The 18,331-nt window shown below is 39.7% G+C and overlaps 1 protein-coding gene across 4 annotated transcripts in view; it reads left to right on the forward strand.

Annotated features, from left to right (window-relative positions):
* Nucleotides 1-18,331, forward strand: part of LOC139749887 (E3 ubiquitin-protein ligase SH3RF3-like) — a 406,578-nt gene that overhangs the window by 299,861 nt on the left and 88,386 nt on the right. For 3 of the 4 annotated variants that reach the window (XM_071664268.1, XM_071664269.1, XM_071664270.1), the window contains one exon: nucleotides 4,323-4,703. The exons of the other annotated variant lie outside the window; for it this stretch is intronic. In XM_071664268.1, coding sequence (XP_071520369.1) covers nucleotides 4,323-4,703 — 381 coding nt within the window. The remainder of the gene's footprint in view (nucleotides 1-4,322; nucleotides 4,704-18,331) is intronic. 4 annotated transcript variants of the gene reach the window in all.

An 18,331-nucleotide genomic window follows, 5' to 3' on the forward strand; every position in this document is an offset into this window, starting at 1 on the left:
GAAATATAACTAGCCCTATTCTGTTATCTCAGTGTATTATTTCATCCATTCTGAAGTGTTCTTTTCTCCTTGTATTACTGCATATCTACTTGATCAGCCTATTATCTGTTTATGTTTACCATTCTATGTTACATACCTATGTTACATATCTATGTTACATTCTGTGTTACATATCCTGAAAGACTTATATCAATATGTCTTTTAATGATTTTTGCACGTATCCTCTCCCATCTTCATTCTTTATCTATCATCCTAATTCCAACCATGAAATACAAGTTATCTATATCTGCTACTCCTATTTCACATTTCCTCTGACCAGTAAATGCTTGTGCCTCACTTTTTATCAGAGTCTGGACAATTACTCCTTCATGCATGCTTCTTATGTGCTTTACACACAAAGTTTTCCATTTACAAAAACTTTCACTGCACCTCCAGGTTTACCTCTGGCAAGACTAATTTTGACTTCATTTTCCACTCTCCTCTTTATTAAACTCTCTCCCATATACCTAAAATCATCCACAGCTTAATTCTTCACTATTCAGTGATATTGTAGTATAACAGCCTATCTCTCATAAAAGTGAAGTTATACTTCACCTTGCATTTACTTTCAGCATTCCCCTCTATATAAATAATTAAAGACATTGTCTATTCTCTCCATCTCCTTTGATTTATGTAACAGCACAGCATCATCTACATTCAATAAATGTGTTAGCTTCAGTTTTGCTTCATCAAGACTTAGCAGTGCACAATATCACACTGCCTTGCTTTCAACACATGAAGTATGTTATCCAACTCAAAGCAACTATTATAGTAACATCACACAACTTTACAGCTTACTCAGATATATTTCAATTTACCCTTTTGTACCACCACCTAGAGTCAGGCATGCATGAAGTACTTTTTTTTTTTTTTTATATAGATCTTACACAATCTAAAAGTCTTCCATGTACAGTACACCATATAGAATACTTGCATACCAGTGACTTACTATAATGAGATTTTGCCAGAAACAAGGAAAGTGCTTAATGCTTACACTTATCTTGCTTGGTTTATAATGATGTTGCCCTCTGCTGCTACACCCTTTCCATAGCTGTCTATTTTGTTGATCCTTTTTTTTTCAACCATTCTTCCATTATTGTGTAAAGATCTTGTTACTTTATTCCTGTTAGATATCGTACTTGTCTGAGTGGAACAATAGAGTCTCACCATCTTTCTTGTAGGGCACTCATGTATTTTTGTGTGCTGTCTATTCCATGTTTTTCCAGGTGTACTTTTAGATTTAATTGTTGTTTCTTCATACTTGTGTCTTTTAGTTGTAATATTGTTTTTTTCTTTTATTCATTGCTATGCATACATCTGTCCCTTCTTCATTCTAGACACTTTAGTTACAGTTCATGGTAGTTCAGATGTTCCATCCCATCACATTACTTGTAGTGATTTTATTCTCTCTAGTCTATTTATTTCAGTTTGTCTGGTTAGTAACCACACAGTGTAGCAGTATCCAAATTTGCTTCTTATATACAAATTTAATATTTTCATCATCAGCTTTCCCTCACAGTGAATGTTAATAGTTGTATCTTTTTGATGTACTTTTGATTCAAGTTTCTCATTTATCATGACTCTTAGAACTTCCGAGAGATCATCTGTTCTCTTTATAACATGCTTTTTCTAGATTCCTAGAAGCATCATGCAATTATTCTAAATTCCCTAGGACTTTTTCCATAATTTGTCCAAGTCTAGAATTCATTCCCCAATCCTTTGGACAGGCTCAGTCACAATCCTATTGTACACATTATCAACTTTCTCTGCAATTTATACAGCCTCTTTTGCTCTTGATCCATTTATACAGTAGAATATTTGCTGTTTTTGTCTAGCTGTTCGGCATTTGACCAATTTTGTATGCTTCAACATTCACAGACAATTTCACCTCCTTTCTTAGCGATCTTGTTTACCACCTCATTTATACCCACATGCATTATGGTTCTTTATGATCGTTAATGGTCCTATTGCTTCCTCACCCGTGTTTCTTCCTCTCTCTTCTTATTTCATATTTGATGTAGCAGTAGTCTTGTCTATCATTATCATCTTGTGAGATAGTATCTCCACTCTTACAAACTTTATCCTTAAAAGGAAACCAACTAGAATTAAGTTATTGCCTAAGTTAATTCATTAGTTTAAGAGACAACCAAGAGTAGAGAATAGGACTGGTCGTAAGTACATCAATAGCAACACTTAGCAAGGATTCAGGAAAGTTAAAGGAAAATAAAGTTTTTGTGTCACAAAAATAAATTCCAGCTGAACTTCATGATGTTCAGATTGAATGGATGAAAGTGGGATTTTCTTGCAAGGAAATTAAGAATCACATGGAAAACAAGAGGTTAAGGAAAGGGAACAAGATGAAAATAGAAAAGTTCAGTTAGTCTTGGTAAGGATATTGTAAGAACTAAGATGAAACACAGCTGCAGAATATTGTAAATACTTGCTTCTGAGGCAAGAAAAAGAGGAACCAACTTCAGCATTTTTAAGTAATACAAATGATGAAAGTTTTAAATGAGCTTACAGAATAGCACGAGACATATCCAAGGAACTACTAGAAATAAAGATGATAAAGCTAGATAGTGGGTATTTATTTTTTCCTATTGGCAAGAGATTGATGGATGGTTAGAAAAGATCATGATATCTTCTTGTGTATTGAGTGAAAGCCTTCTTAAGAGGACCAAATGGATATATGAGAGTGGATGAGAGCTGAACAGTTATAGCATACATATGGGCGTGAGGCAGGGCTGTGTGATATCACCACGGCTTTTTGACATGTATGTGGATGGAGTGATAAAGGAGATGAAAGCAAACTAGGGAAAGAGGTTGCAGAGATAGGGCGTGGTGGTAAGCTATGGTGGTTAGTGATGAGCAGGCTTGCAAATGATACTGTGTTGTTTGCTGAGAATAAAGAGGAGTGGAAGATTGTAAGGATCTCTTTTAATGTGTAAACTTAGGCAGATGAAGGTGAATATGAGTAAAGGGTGTTTGAAAGGAAACATTGAAAATAAAGATTTTGAAAAGCCCTATAATGTGATGGAAGAAAGTGTACTAATCTGTGATATAGACATGGGAGGAGAAAGACTGAAAGAGGTGACAACATTTAAGTATTTAGGAGCTGTCTTGGGTGAGTTTGATAATATGAAGGAGAGATAAAGGAGAGAGGGCAACACAAAGATATCTGAATCATTGGATCTCTTAATAGAGTAATGCAGAGTACTGGTGTAAGTATGGAAGTGAGGAAAGGATTAAGGGTCAGCATAGTGCTTCTCACCCTGATCACTGCAGCTGAAACATGGACATGGAATGAGTCACAGAGGTCAAGAATCTAGGCTGTGCAAATGACATATTATAGAAGAGCTTGTGGTATGACTAAATAGAATGAAGAAAGAAATGAGGGAGTGTATGAGAGGTTTGGTATGGCAGAGAATGTACAGGGAATGAATTGTGGAGTGGTAGAGTGGAGGAAACATAATACATTGAGGTCATTTGGGCATGTAGAAAGAGTGCAAGATGGGGAGTTTACAGAGGGAGAGTGTATGATAGAATGATTAAAGGGATTGGTGTGATAGGAAGACCACCTGTGACATGGAGAAATAGAATGAAAGAGTACTGGAGGAAGAGAAATAGTGGAAGAATACATAGAATGGTTTGTCTGAGGGAGGTATGTTTGGACAGGAATAAGTAGAGGTTCTGTTGCCTTGGCCACCCCTATGATGGGAGTTCCCAGAGGGAATGGGCATTGGAGATATTGATAGATAGATAGACAGTGATATTTTCTGCGTTCTGAGAAATATGCATGTGGATTTCTTCCCAAATATATTGGTTATTGACCACCTTCATCCATTCAGGTGTTAGTGACCTGGTAGTGATGGGCAGATTTGCCAGGAAGTTCAGATTGAATTGACTCTTATAGTAGCTAAACAGATCTCAACCTATCAAGAAATGTGGACTAATTAATTGCAACCAGAAATAAAATTTGTTTGATTTCTAATAGAATTGGTTAACAGTGACATGACTAACAACAATTCTTCCTATTACTGTAGAATACTGATAGGCCTCTTCATACATTAATTTATATGTATAGGCAAGTATATTTCTAATATCTCTGTATTTATTCAATATATATGATGTAAGGAATTGGTATTATGAAATTAGATGCTTTCTCAAATTCTATTTATTGTATTCATCCAAAGATATATATATTTTGTAGTTTGTGTGGGCAGGTTAGGTTAATTTCTAATTCATGATATAGTGGGTTTTTTAGAGTAATTATTTTGTTTCAGTGCACAACAAGGCCCCTCGCGTGTTGCTCCTCCAACCCCCACTAGTTTAGAGGGTGAGCCCCCCACACCCCTCATAATCAACGAGGGCAGTGGGAGTGGTGCTCCCTCAGTTCAAGCTCATGCTGCTTCTCAAATAGAGTCATCTTCCTCATCATCATCAGTGGTGACCAGCCCCAACCCCTCTCTCCCTTCTCCAACATCCGCCTCTGCATCACCACCTAATATTGGTCCATCCCCTCCTTCCCCTATAATACTACCTTCAGCTGTAGCCCCTCTCCTGCGGGGGCCAAACACACGCCACCAGCGGGAGAAGAGGCACAGCTTCACTGATGTGCGCACCCACAACCCCAGCCCTCCGCGATCTCCTGCTTCCCCACACAGGTATGCACACTCCCAAATTCCTGCTTAGATATTTATGTTGTCTTAGTGTTGCCATTTTTCTGCTAGTACTATACTTTCTTTTATCTTTGAGCAATTTTTATAATCCTTTTGAAGAATGATTTTTTGTAGCCTTGTCTTTAAGGCTACTATCACAGTTATATTGACTAATTTATTGTGGAGTTCCTGATATAAAGTAAGTGCTAACTTGCTGTTTAGATAAAATGAAAAGTCACCTATTATTCTGTCCGTCTGCATATATGCTTTATTCCTACTCCTGGTATATCTCAGGATGAGTCTTGAAAAACTTCTTACAAACATCTCAGCCAGTGCGCATACTGTAACTGCATATTCCTTCATTCCCCTCTCACTCGCATATTCACTTGTTCTGTGCATCCACCTCACCTTTGGTATTTTGTTCCTGTGTGTATGTACCTTTTTGTAATTATGTATTTGTGCTGTATGGAAGGGGGGGGGTTTACACTTGTTGAGATGAATTTCTTGAGCTTTTTCTGTCATATAACCTTTTGAATTTCCGTATGGTGTCTGCATTTATTTCCTTGTTGTCTATTCCTTTCATCCACCACTCTTACATTGAAAAGATACCTCTTTACGTTTTTCAAACAAGTTTCATGTTTAATTTCTTGTTTTGCACTCCAAATGTTCTGCCTTTACATTTTTCAGAGAAATATTTACTTTTTGTGTTGCCTGGTTTAAAATCTTAAAAGTTTTGAACAAGTCACACTTCAATCTTCTCTCTTCCACCATTTTTGTACTTTACTATTTTAAAGCAAAATTTTTTATTTGTTTTTTTTGCTTTGTTCATGAATGAGAAAAAAAACAGAAACTTTGGGTTGCTGTCCATGTTTTGTATTGCTCTTTGTATTCATACCCTGTTCTCTTTTATGGGATTTTATAACACCCACCTAAGCATTTTTCATTTTCTCTTTGATCTCTTTTGTTCTTTTTTCCTTCCTCTTTGTCAGGTCTTCCACTTTTTTCTGTCTCTTGGCATCTGTTTTGCACTAGTTTCTTTTTGGTTGGTACTAGTTCCACTGATTATTTTTTTTCGTATCAGCTAAAGACTTCTAGCTTTTCCATGTAACTTAGCTTTCTTAACTCTGGTATATAACCATCTGTGTTGCCCTCTTCTAGACCATCTCCCTTAACTCTTTGTGCTTCTTTAGTGTGATGTCCAAACTTGAGAGGTATATTCCAGATTTTGCCTTTTGTAGGATGTGAACAGCTTGCTGAATATTTCTTTCTTCTGCTCAACAAAAGTCCATATCCAGGCCAGGCCTTAACTAAAATACCAAGAGGTTAATGAAGGGGAAGTAATTGAGAAAAGAGAAAGTATTTACAGTTAGGGAAAATGAAAAATCTATATTTGAAAATATGCCAGATTATAGTTGTTAGGAAAGACAATAGAGGGTAGAGTTCAAAATGGCCCACCCTTGAGTTACCAATGGCCACACAGTAATCATGTGACACAGCCGCTTGTTGAGTATTTTGTGGTCTAGCCTGTGATGGGGACACACAGTTAGCCAGCTCTCAGGAGCAAAAGCTTTAGTAATACCTATAAAAGAGGGATTGTGTGCCAGCATTGCAGTGTACGGCAAGCGGGTCAAATTTTAAGTTAACCAGGGAGAGTTTATAAGTTGGACCACTTTCTACCCAACTCTGTCAAGTAGACATGCATAGCTAGAACCACCCCAGATGTATGAGCAATACTCCATACAAGGATGGAGCAGTCCTTGTATAAATGGAGCAAGTGTTTGGAAGAAAAGAAATTTTGAAATCAAAACAGGACTTCTAGTTTCTTAGAGGCAGACTTAGCCATTTACATAATGTGGGGTTTCCAAGATGGGGTGGATGTTACAGTAATACTAAGTATGTTTGTTGAGTCAAGAGTTGGAATTACAGAAACATCAAAGACAAGAGGAAAGTAGCGAGGAATTTTTGGTAGAGATATGGGTAGAATCTGGGTTTTGGGGGCATTAAATGTAACCAGATTTTATCTACCCCACTGAAATATCCTGTATAACAGTGAGAGTATTGAGGAAGTTGTGCCAAGATGAGATGCAGATCAAGTGAGACCTAAAGGAGCAGAATGAAGGATGTGGAGGAGTGCAGTGTTGAGTCATCATCATATGAGTGCATTTAGTTATTTGTGTAAGAAAAGAAATCATTGATGAAAAAAAAAGGAGGCAAGACAGAACCTTGGGGGGCACCGCTATTGATGGAGAAAGGGGGAGAAGCTGATCTATCAACAACAGTGAGATAGATCAGCCAGAGAGAAAGCTAGATATGATGAAGTAAAATGAGGGAGGGAAGCCAAGACCTCCAGCCTCACCTTATCAAAAGTCTTAGACATATCAAGGGCAACTACATAAGACTTCCCAATATCTTTCAGGGATGATGACCGGACATGAGTAAGATAGGGAAGAATATCACCAGTGGAGCTCCCTTTATGGAAGCCATTCTGGTGATCAAAGAGAAGACTGAGATTCAAGATACTTGAGGATATGGGAGTTGAGGAGGGATTCAAAAACTATGGAAATGGTAGATGTCAAAGCAACAAGACAATAGTTAGCTGGTGATGATGTAAACTCTCAAATCTATCTTACACTCAGATTCCTGCAAGTTAATTCCTACTTGATGATATTCATGTTGAGGTGTTCTTTCACTGTGACCTATCCGCATTACTGTACATTTACTATAGTTGAATTTCATCTTGTATTAGGCCACTTTTGCTCTTTATCTAGGTCCACATACAGATTGTTGTAGACCCTGCTTTTCATAACTTTTGCATCATTTGTAAACATTCATATAGGAGTCTGTACCTTCTGGCAAGTCATTTATGTAGATCACAAAAAGTAATGCTCCAACAACAGATTTCTGCAGCACTTCACTGGTGATCTCAACCCATTTTGAAAAGTCTCCTCTGACATGCATCCTTTGTTCCCTTCCTCTGAGATAATCATGTATTCATTGAAGATCTCCCCATATTCCTGGCTGGTGATCCATCTTCTTAATCAGCCTTCCATGTGGTACAGTATCAGATGCTTTCATGTAGTCCAGATGCAAAGAGACCACCCAGCCATCTCTATTATTCAGTATTGAGCACCGTCTTGTAGAAATATTAGAGGTTTGTTACACATACCTACCTTTCCCTGAAACCATGTTCTTTCACTTAGGTAATTTCTTCTCTTTAGGAAGTTATTAATTTGCTTTCTGATTATCTTTTCCAGTACCTTACAGATCACACTTGTCAGGGAGACTGGTCTGCAGTTCATTGCCTGTGCCTGTTCTCCTTTCTTATAGATACATATGACATTTTCCTTTTTCCACTTATTTGGCACTTTGTCTTTCTCCAGTAACATCTTGAAAAGCAGTTCGGTAGGTTTGTCAATTGTATCTGCACACATCTCCAGCACATATGGTGAAATTTCATCAGGATCATGAGACTTGTATTGGTCAAGACCCTTTAGTATTTCAGTAATGTCTTTTCTAGATATCTCATTGCATTCTTAGAGATCTTCCCACTCCATCTCATTGTCTGCAACTCTTTCTTCTAAATCTCTAGCCTGATTAGCTGTTCTTTAAATGACACTTTACTATTGATGAATTTATGGAAGTTTTGGATTTTCTCCTGCCTTGTCCACTGTATTCTTTTCAGAGCATATTTGTTCCTCCTTTCTTATCCTGCTCTACTTATTCCTTGCTTTCTTATACTTTACAATTGCTGGCTAGTTGGAATGCCACCTATATTTTTACCCTAGCACATCTCAATGCTCCTTTCTTTTTAAGCATCTTTTATTGAATTATTCCTTCTTTCTTAACCTTCTCTTTATACTTGAAGCTAGAGGTACCATTGTTTCTCCTCCTGCATTGTAATTTTTCACAGAACATTTCACATTTCCCTTGTTCCTGCCTGCTGAACTCTTTCTCAGTATATGTTACCACAAAATGTTAAATTTGGAATAGTTTCTGTGATTACACCTCCCTTTTGTCATGTGCCATCTCTGTTCTTTTAACTTGATCTTTTTTTCCCCACATAATCAAACAGAAGCATTCGATTACTTTTTCCTGTTGGTGTATGATATATATAATATTCATACTAGTATATTAATGAGTCCACGGGGAAATTAAACACGTTAAGTTCACAAGTGCACTGTTGTGTAATAATCACATTATCAGGGGAGATACAAGAAAGAAATATAAGACAGTTGATACTTGACAATGAGACGTAGTTAGGACGCCATTTGGTAAACAAGTGACTACCCGAATGGAGGTCGGATACGTCCAAGACGTAACAAGCAGTAAGATTCAAACCTGCGCGGGAAAATCCCAAGTCATTGTAATGCTGCTCACCTTATTCAGGAGATTGCGCACTCTCGAGGAAATCGCCTCGGACTGGGTAACCAATTGAGACAGCGAGGAGATGGAATCTCCACAAAAAAAGGGGAATCATGGCTCACATCTCCTCAGCCCACTTTCCCCAGTCCAATGGACGTGCCAAAACAGCAGTAAAGGCAGCGAAACAAGTGTTGAGGGGTAACACGGGCTGGGAGTATCCTATACAACAGCAGTGACTCAGGTTATGCTCCAATATCTCATTGAACCTCCCCCCCCCCCCAAGTCACACACAGCTGCCAGCAGGAAGATAGTTGCAAGATGGTGTACCAACGCCCAGGCAACATTGTTTCAGAAACCGGCGAATGAGAGCTGATCTGCAAAACGGGGAGTGGGCCATAGCAAAGAGCCAGGCTCTCATGTAGGGCGGCGCACCAGTCAGGTCGGCTGTGGTAATGGAGGTGAAGCCACATAGACTATACTCAGTGAAGCTGGACGGTAGTGGCCGCCTGTCTTTGCGAAACGACATGTCTCTGGGTTTTGTCGTTCCCCATGACGCCCGAAGGTCAAGGAGAGTACCCCCCCAGCAGCAATTTCGCCTCATTGTGTCGACCGACACCCAGCCTCAAGTGGCAGTGCCCTCACCTTTTGAGACACCGCTCCTCATACTTGGAAGATTGTTTGTGGTTGCTCCTATGAAGAGTGAACACAATAATTTGTCATTTTTCTTCTCGCATGCAGAGGGAGTGTATTGTTGCTGAGCAGTGATTTGTGCGTATTTGCCTTATGCCTTGTCGAATTTTAATTTAGTTTTTTGTTTTCTTGTTTTTGTCACAAAATGTCAGTTACCAAAATCTTGTGGTAATGTAGGGTTTAGTGTGTGGTAGGATAGTTGGGTTGCGGGCAACCGGCAACGTGGGAACACTAGCTAGAGAGGTGGAGGCAAGAGCAAAAAAGTATACTTGTCGACTCCCTTCTGGTAAAGTGAGGACGGACTACCTGCTTTCATTACACCTCTTAGTCACGTGATGCCATTTTGAATTTTAGGGATTGGAAAATTATATGACGAATAAAGTTATTTCTGAAATAACAGGAACATTGTAAAGCCTGACCGCATGATATCTTGAGGGACACTTGGGTCTAAACATACCGAGTCTCGCACGCCACTAAAAGCAAGTGTGGTATGAAGTGCCCATGTTGCAGTGTGTGAGATTTTGTTTATTTTTAAAATTATAATTAATGTACTGTATTATTATTTGTCCATTGAATCTGTAATCCGTTATGTTGGTACGATAAATTAAGAGTTTGTTGTAAGCTAGTTTTGGCTTTAGGTAAGGCGTGATTAGCATGTTGAATATTTCCTTATTTATAAATGTGAATGCAATCTGCTAGCAAACACTTTGTCTTTTTAAGCACTTATCTAAGGTGGGACTCTGCTGACAAGATATAGATGATGTTGACTTCCAAAACTCCCATGCACAGAACCTTGCAGCTTATTTTCTGCTAGATAAACATATCTAGGCTTTTCACTGTGACTTATCGTTTTTATTTAGGAATTTCTTGATTGAACTTCAACAACTAGGTCACAGACCAAGTTCTGAGTCGTTCTAGATCCCTGTGTAATTGTAGAGCAGATTTTACATGCTTTTCCCTCTCATGATGTATGCTTCAGTTGCATATATATTCAAGTAGAAGTCAATATCTTCCGTCTGAAAATATAAATAAATCAAGAAGATTGATGGTCCCAGAAAAGAACACTGTGGAACTCAGGTGGTTACCTCTCCATTTTTAGAAGGCTCCTCTGACATTTAACCTTAGTTTCTGTCAATAAGATAATCTTCTGTCCATTGGAGTCTTTCCCTTATTCCTGCCTTATGATCCAGCTTCTTGATCAGGCTTCTGTGTGATACAGTGTCTGTTGTTTTCTGGCAGTCCAGACATAAACCTTCCACCCAGTCTTCTCTTTTGTTCAGTACTGAGTGCACTTATAGAAATATAAGTTTTGTTATGTAACTTTCTGAACCAGAAACCATGCTGTCTCTCACTAAGGTAATTTCTCGTTTGCAGGAAGTCATCTATATGCTGTTTTATTATCTTTTCGAATACCTTATGGACCACATTCACCAGAGAAACTGGTCTATAATTCAGTCCCTTTTCCCATTCTCCTCTCTTATATATAGGTATGAAGTTTTCCCTTTTTTGTTCCCATGTAACTTTCCCCTCTCCAGTGACATATTGAAAAGTGTTCAGGGGTTTGTCAATTGTATCTGCTCTCATTTTCACTGCATACGATGTAATTTCATCAGGACCATAAGCTTTGTATGAGTCAAGGCCTTTGTGTATTCTGTTAATTTCTTCACTAGATATCTCAGTGCTTTCTATGACTTCCTCTCCTCCCTCTTTCAAGGCTTTAGTGTCTTCTGCCATGAAAACACTTGAATTTTTTGTTCAGCTTTTCAAATATCCCTACATCATCATCTACAACTCTTCCATCTGAATCTCTAACTTAGATTTGGAGCTCTTTAACTGACAATTCACTCTGATGAGTTTATGGAAAAGTTTTGGATTTTCTCATGACCACGATATTCTCTTTAAAGTGTCTTTGTTCTATTATTCTTATCCTGCTATACTCATTCCTTGCTCTCTTATACATTATAGATGCTGGCAGACTGAATGCCATCTATATCCTCCCCACTGTGCATCTTAAAGCTCTTTTGCTCTTTAACATATTGACCTATTCTTCCCTGGTTTCTTACTCTCTTCATTGTAATATTTTCATAAAACCTGTCATTGCGGTATGAATTTTCCTGCCTCCTGAGCCCCAATTCCTAGGTTATGTTACTACAGAAGGTATTTAGTTCTCTATAGTTTGAACTTTCCTTTTACCTCATGATCAACTCACACATGATTTCTTCTTCTATGTGTTGTGTTGTAAATAATATTTTCAATATCCATCCTAGGATATGTGAAGATAGGTTATAGTGATGATTCTGTGTCAGTCTCTTAGTAATTAGCTAGTGAGAAGTTTTTACTAAGGGTGTAAGGTGTGTGTACAAGTAGGAGGAGAGGAGAGTGATTGGTTCCAAGTGAAAGTTGGTCAGCAGCAGGGGTATGTAATGTTACCATGGTGGATGGGGTGGTAAGGGAGGTAGATGCAAGGGCCTTGGACAGAGGGGCAAATATATAATCTGTCAGGGTTGAGAAAGCCTGGGAAGTGAGTCAGTTGTTTACTGATGATACAGCACTGGTAGTTGATTTAAGTGAGAAATTGCAGAAGTTGGTGATTGAGTTTGGAAGAGTTTGTGATAGGAGAAACTTGAGAGTGAATGCAAATAAAAGCAAGGTTATTAGGTTCATTAGGGTTGAGGGACAAGTTTGTTGGGATGAAAGTTTGAATGGAGAAAAATTGGTGGAAGTGAAGTGTTTTATATATCTCAGAGGGGACATGGCAGTGAATGGAACCATGGAAGTGGAAGTGAGTCTTTGTGTGGGTGAGGAGGGGTGGCAAAGGTTCTAGGAACACTGAGGAATATGTCGAAAGAAAGAATGTGGGTTGAAAGGGCAAAAATGGATACATTTGAAGAAATAGTTGGAACTTATATGGTTGCAGGACATGGGCTATAGATAGAGTTTTGTGGAAGAAGATGAATGTGTTGGAAATGAAATGTTGGAGGACAGTATGTGGTGTGAGGTGGTTTAATTGAGTAGGTAATGAAAGGATAAGAGAGATGAGTGGTAATAAAAAGAGTGTGGTCAAGGGAGCAAAAGAAGGTTTGTTGAAATGGGTTGGACATATGGAGAGAATGAGTAAGAAAAGGTTGACAAAGAGGATATAGGAGTCAGAAGTTGAGGGAAGAAGGACAGGGAGACCAAATTGTAGATGGAAGTATTGGGTAAAAAGAGTTTAAGTAATTGGGGCTTGAACATGCAGGGGGGTGAAAGGTATGTATGGAATATGGTGGATTAGAACATTGTTGTCTTCTGGGGTCAAGGTGCTGTCAGTGGGCTGAACCAGGGAATGTGAAACGTCCAGGGTAAACCATGGAAAGGTGTGTGGGACCTGGATGAAGATAGGGAGCTATGGTTTTAGTGCATTACACATGACAGCTTGATTATGGATGTGAGTGGATGTGGCCTTTCTTCATCAGTTTCCTGGTGCTACTTCATTGACATGGGATGGTGATCAGGTGTAGGGAAGAAAAGAATATATATGTTATCACTTATTCTTTTCTTTTATGCATTTGTGCTGATTCCTGTGGAGTGGGGTGGCATCAGGAATGGATGAGGGCAAACAAATATGATTCACATATGCATATGTATGCTTATTATTTATTTTATTATACATAGTCACTGTTTCCCATGTCAATGAGGTAGTGCCAGAAAACAGATGAAGAATGACACATCCATTCATATACACACATTTATTTATTTATTATGCTTTTGTCGCTGTCTCCCACGTTAGCGAGGTAGCGTAAGGAAACATGAAAGATTGGCCCAACCAACCCACGTACACATGTATATACATACACGTCCACACGCACGTTTGCATACCTATACATCTTAACGTATACATACATATACACACACAGACATATACATATACACACATGTACATAATTCATACTGTTTGCTGATATTCATTCCCGTTGCCACCCCACCACACATGAAAAGACAACCCCCTTCCCCTGCATGTGCACAAGGTAGCGCTAAGAAAAGGCAACAAAGGCCACATTCGTTCACACTCAGTCTCTAGCTGTCATGTATAATGCACCGAAACCACAGCTCCAATTCCACATCCAGGCCCCACAAAACTCTCCATGGTTTACCCCAGACACTTCACATGGCCTGGTACAATCCATTGACAGCATGTCGACCCCGGTATATCACATCATTCCAATTCACTCTATTCCTTGCACGCCTTTCACCCTCCTGCATGTTCAGGCCCCGATCACTCAAAATTTCTTTCTCTCCATCTTTCCACCTCCATTTTGGTCTCCCACTTCTCCTCGTTCCCTCCATCTCTGACACATATATCCTCTTTGTCAATCATTCCTCACTCATTCTCTCCATTTGACCAAACCATTTCAAAACACCCTCTTCTGCTCTCTCAACCACACTCTTTTTATTACTACACATCTCTCTTACCCTTTCATTACTTACTCGATCAAACCACTTCACACTACATATTGTCCTCAAACATCTCATTTCCAGCACATCCACCCTCCTCCACACAACTCTATAGCCCATGCCTCGCAACCATATAACATTGTTGGAAGCACTATTCCTTCAAACATACCCATTTTTGCTTTCCAAGATATTGTTCTCGACTTCCACACATTCTTCAACGCTCCCAGAACTTTCACCCCCTCCCCCACCTTATGATTCACTTTCGCTTCCATGCCAAATCCACTCCCAGATATCTAAAACACTTCACTTCCTCCAGTTTTTCTCCATTCAAATTTGCCTCCCAATTGACGTGTCCCTTCTGTACCTAATAGCCTTGCTCTTATTCACATTTACTCTCAGCTCTCTTCTTTCACACACTTTACCAAACTCAGTCACCAGTTTCTGCAGTTTCTTATACGAATCAGCCACAAGCGCTGTATCATCAGCGAACAACAACTGACTCACTTTCTAAGCTCTCTCATCCACAACAGACTACATACTTGCCCCTCTTTCCAAAACTCTTGCATTCACCTCCCTAACAACCCCATCCATAAACAAATTATACAACCATGGAGACATCACACACCCCTGCCGCAAACCAACATTCACTGAGAACCAATCACTTTCCTCTCTTCCTAAACGTACACATGCTTTACATCCTCGATAGAAACTTTTCACTGCTTCTAACAACTTTCCTCCCACACCATATACTCTTAATACCTTCCACAGACCATCTCTATCAACTCTATCATATGCCTTCTCCAGATCCATAAATGCTACATACAAATCCACTTGCTTTTCTAAGTATTTCTCACATACATTTTTCAAAGCAAACACCTGATTCACACATCCTCTACCACTTCTGAAACCACACTGCTCTTCCCCAATCTGATACTCTGTACATGCCTTCACCCTCTCAATCAAGACCCTCCCATATAATTTCCCAGGAATACTCAACAAACTTATACCTCTGTAATTTGAGCACTCACTCTTATCCCTTTTGCCTTTGTACAATGGCACTATGCAAGCAGGCACAGGCACCTCACCATGAATCATACATACATTAAATAACCTTACCAACCAGTCAGCAATACAGTCACCCCCTTTTTTAATAGATTCCATTGCAATACCATCCAAACCTGCTGCCTTGCCAGCTTTCATCTTCTGCAAAGCTTTTACTACCTCTTCTCTGTTTACTAAATCATTTTCCCCAACCCTCTTACTTTGCTCACCATCTCAACCAAAACACCTTATATCTGCCACTCTATCATCAAACACATTCAACAAACCTTCAAAATACTAACTCCATCTCCTTCTCACATCACCACTACTCGTTATCACCTCCCATTAGCCCCCTTCACTGATGTTCCCATTTGTTCCCTTGTCTTGCACACTTTATTTACCTCCTTCCAAAACATCTTTTTATTCTCCCTAAAATTTAATGATACTCTCTCACCCCAACTCTCATTTGCCCTCTTTTTCACCTTTTGCACCTTTCTCTTGACATCCTGCCTCTTTCTTCTGTACATCTCCCAGTCATTCGCATTTTTTCCCTACAAAAATCATCCAAATGCCTCTCTCTTCTCTTTCACTAATAATCTTACTCCTTCATCCCACCACTTACTACCCTTTATAATCTGCCCACCTCCACGCTTCTCATGCCACAAGCATCTTTTGCACAAGCCATCACTGCTTCCCTAAATTCATTTCATTCCTCCCCTTATGTCCTTTGTTCTCACCTTTTTCCATTCTGTACTCAGTCTCTCCTGGTACTTCCTCACACAAGTCTCCTTCCCAAACTCACTTGTTGTCACCACTCTCTTTACCCCAACGTTCTCTCTTCTTTTCTGAAAACCTCTACAAATCTTCACCTTCGCCTCCACAAGATAATGATCAGACATCCCTCCAGTTCCACCTCTCAGCACATTAACATCCAAAAGTCTATCTTTCACACGCCTATCAATTAACACGTAATCCAATAACGCTCTCTGGCCATCTCTCCTACTTACATACGTATACTTATGTATATCTCTCTTTTTAAACCAGGTATTCCCAATCGCAAGTCCTCTTTCAGCACATAAATCTACAAGCTCTTCACCATTTCCATTTACAACACTGAACACCCCGTGTACACCAATTATTCCCTCAACTGCCTTCAAGGAGGATGAGTATTCTCCGCATGACTCCTTTTTCTGTTTCCCCGTTTAGAAAGTTAAAATACAAGGAGGGGAGGGTTTCTAGCCCCCGCTCCCATCCCCTTTAGTCGCCTTCTACGACACTTGAGGAATGCACGGGAAGTAGTCTTTCTCCCCTATATATATATATATATATATATATATATATATATATATATATATATATATATATATTTTTTTTTTTTTTTATACTTTGTCGCTGTCTCCCGCGTTTGCGATGTAGCGCAAGGAAACAGACGAAAGAAATGGCCCAACCCACCCCTATACACATGTATATACATACACGTCCACACACGCAAATATACATACCTACACAGCTTTCCATGGTTTACCCCAGACGCTTCACATGCCCTGATTCACTCCACTGACAGCACGTCAACCCCGGTATACCACATCGATCCAATTCACTCTATTCCTTGCCCTCCTTTCACCCTCCTGCATGTTCAGGCCCCGATCACACAAAATCTTCTTCACTCCATCTTTCCACCTCCAATTTGGTCTCCCACTTCTCCTCGTTCCCTCCACCTCCGACACATATATCCTCTTGGTCAATCTTTCCTCACTCATTCTCTCCATGTGCCCAAACCATTTCAAAACACCCTCTTCTGCTCTCTCAAGCACGCTCTTTTTATTTCCACACATCTCTCTTACCCTTACGTTACTCACTCGATCAAACCACCTCACACCACACATTGTCCTCAAACATCTCATTTCCAGCACATCCATCCTCCTGCGCACAACTCTATCCATAGCCCACGCCTCGCAACCATACAACATTGTTGGAACCACTATTCCTTCAAACATACCCATTTTTGCTTTCCGAGATAATGTTCTCGACTTCCACACATTCTTCAAGGCTCCCAGAATTTTCGCCCCCTCCCCCACCCTATGATCCACTTCCGCTTCCATGGTTCCATCCGCTGCCAGATCCACTCCCAGATATCTAAAACACTTCACTTCCTCCAGTTTTTCTCCATTCAAACTCACCTCCCAATTGACTTGACCCTCAACCCTACTGTACCTAATAACCTTGCTCTTATTCACATTTACTCTTAACTTTCTTCTTCCACACACTTTACCAAACTCAGTCACCAGCTTCTGCAGTTTCACACATGAATCAGCCACCAGCGCTGTGTCCAGCGAACAACAACTGACTCACTTCCCATGCTCTCTCATCCCCAACAGACTTCATACTTGCCCCTCTCTCCAAAACTCTTGCATTTACCTCCCTAACAACCCCATCCATAAACAAATTAAACAACCATGGAGACATCACACACCCCTGCCGCAAACCTACATTCACTGAGAACCAATCACTTTCCTCTCTTCCTACACGTACACATGCCTTACATCCTCGATAAAAACTTTTCACTGCTTCTAACAACTTTCCTCCCACACCATATATTCTTAATACCTTCCACAGAGCATCTCTATCAACTCTATCATATGCCTTCTCCAGATCCATAAATGCTACATACAAATCCATTTGCTTTTCTAAGTATTTCTCACATACATTCTTCAAAGCAAACACCTGATCCACACATCCTCTACCACTTCTGAAACCACACTGCTCTTCCCCAATCTGATGCTCTGTACATGCCTTCACCCTCTCAATCAATACCCTCCCATATAATTTACCAGGAATACTCAACAAACTTATACCTCTGTAATTTGAGCACTCACTCTTATCCCCTTTGCCTTTGTACAATGGCACTATGCACGCATTCCGCCAATCCTCAGGCACCTCACCATGAGTCATACATACATTAAATAACCTTACCAACCAGTCAACAATACAGTCACCCCCTTTTTTAATAAATTCCACTGCAATACCATCCAAACCTGCTGCCTTGCCGGCTTTCATCTTCCGCAAAGCTTTCACTACCTCTTCTCTGTTTACCAAATCATTTTCCC

Source organism: Panulirus ornatus, chromosome 8, assembly GCF_036320965.1.
Source record: "Panulirus ornatus isolate Po-2019 chromosome 8, ASM3632096v1, whole genome shotgun sequence".
Lineage (NCBI taxonomy): Eukaryota > Metazoa > Arthropoda > Malacostraca > Decapoda > Palinuridae > Panulirus > Panulirus ornatus.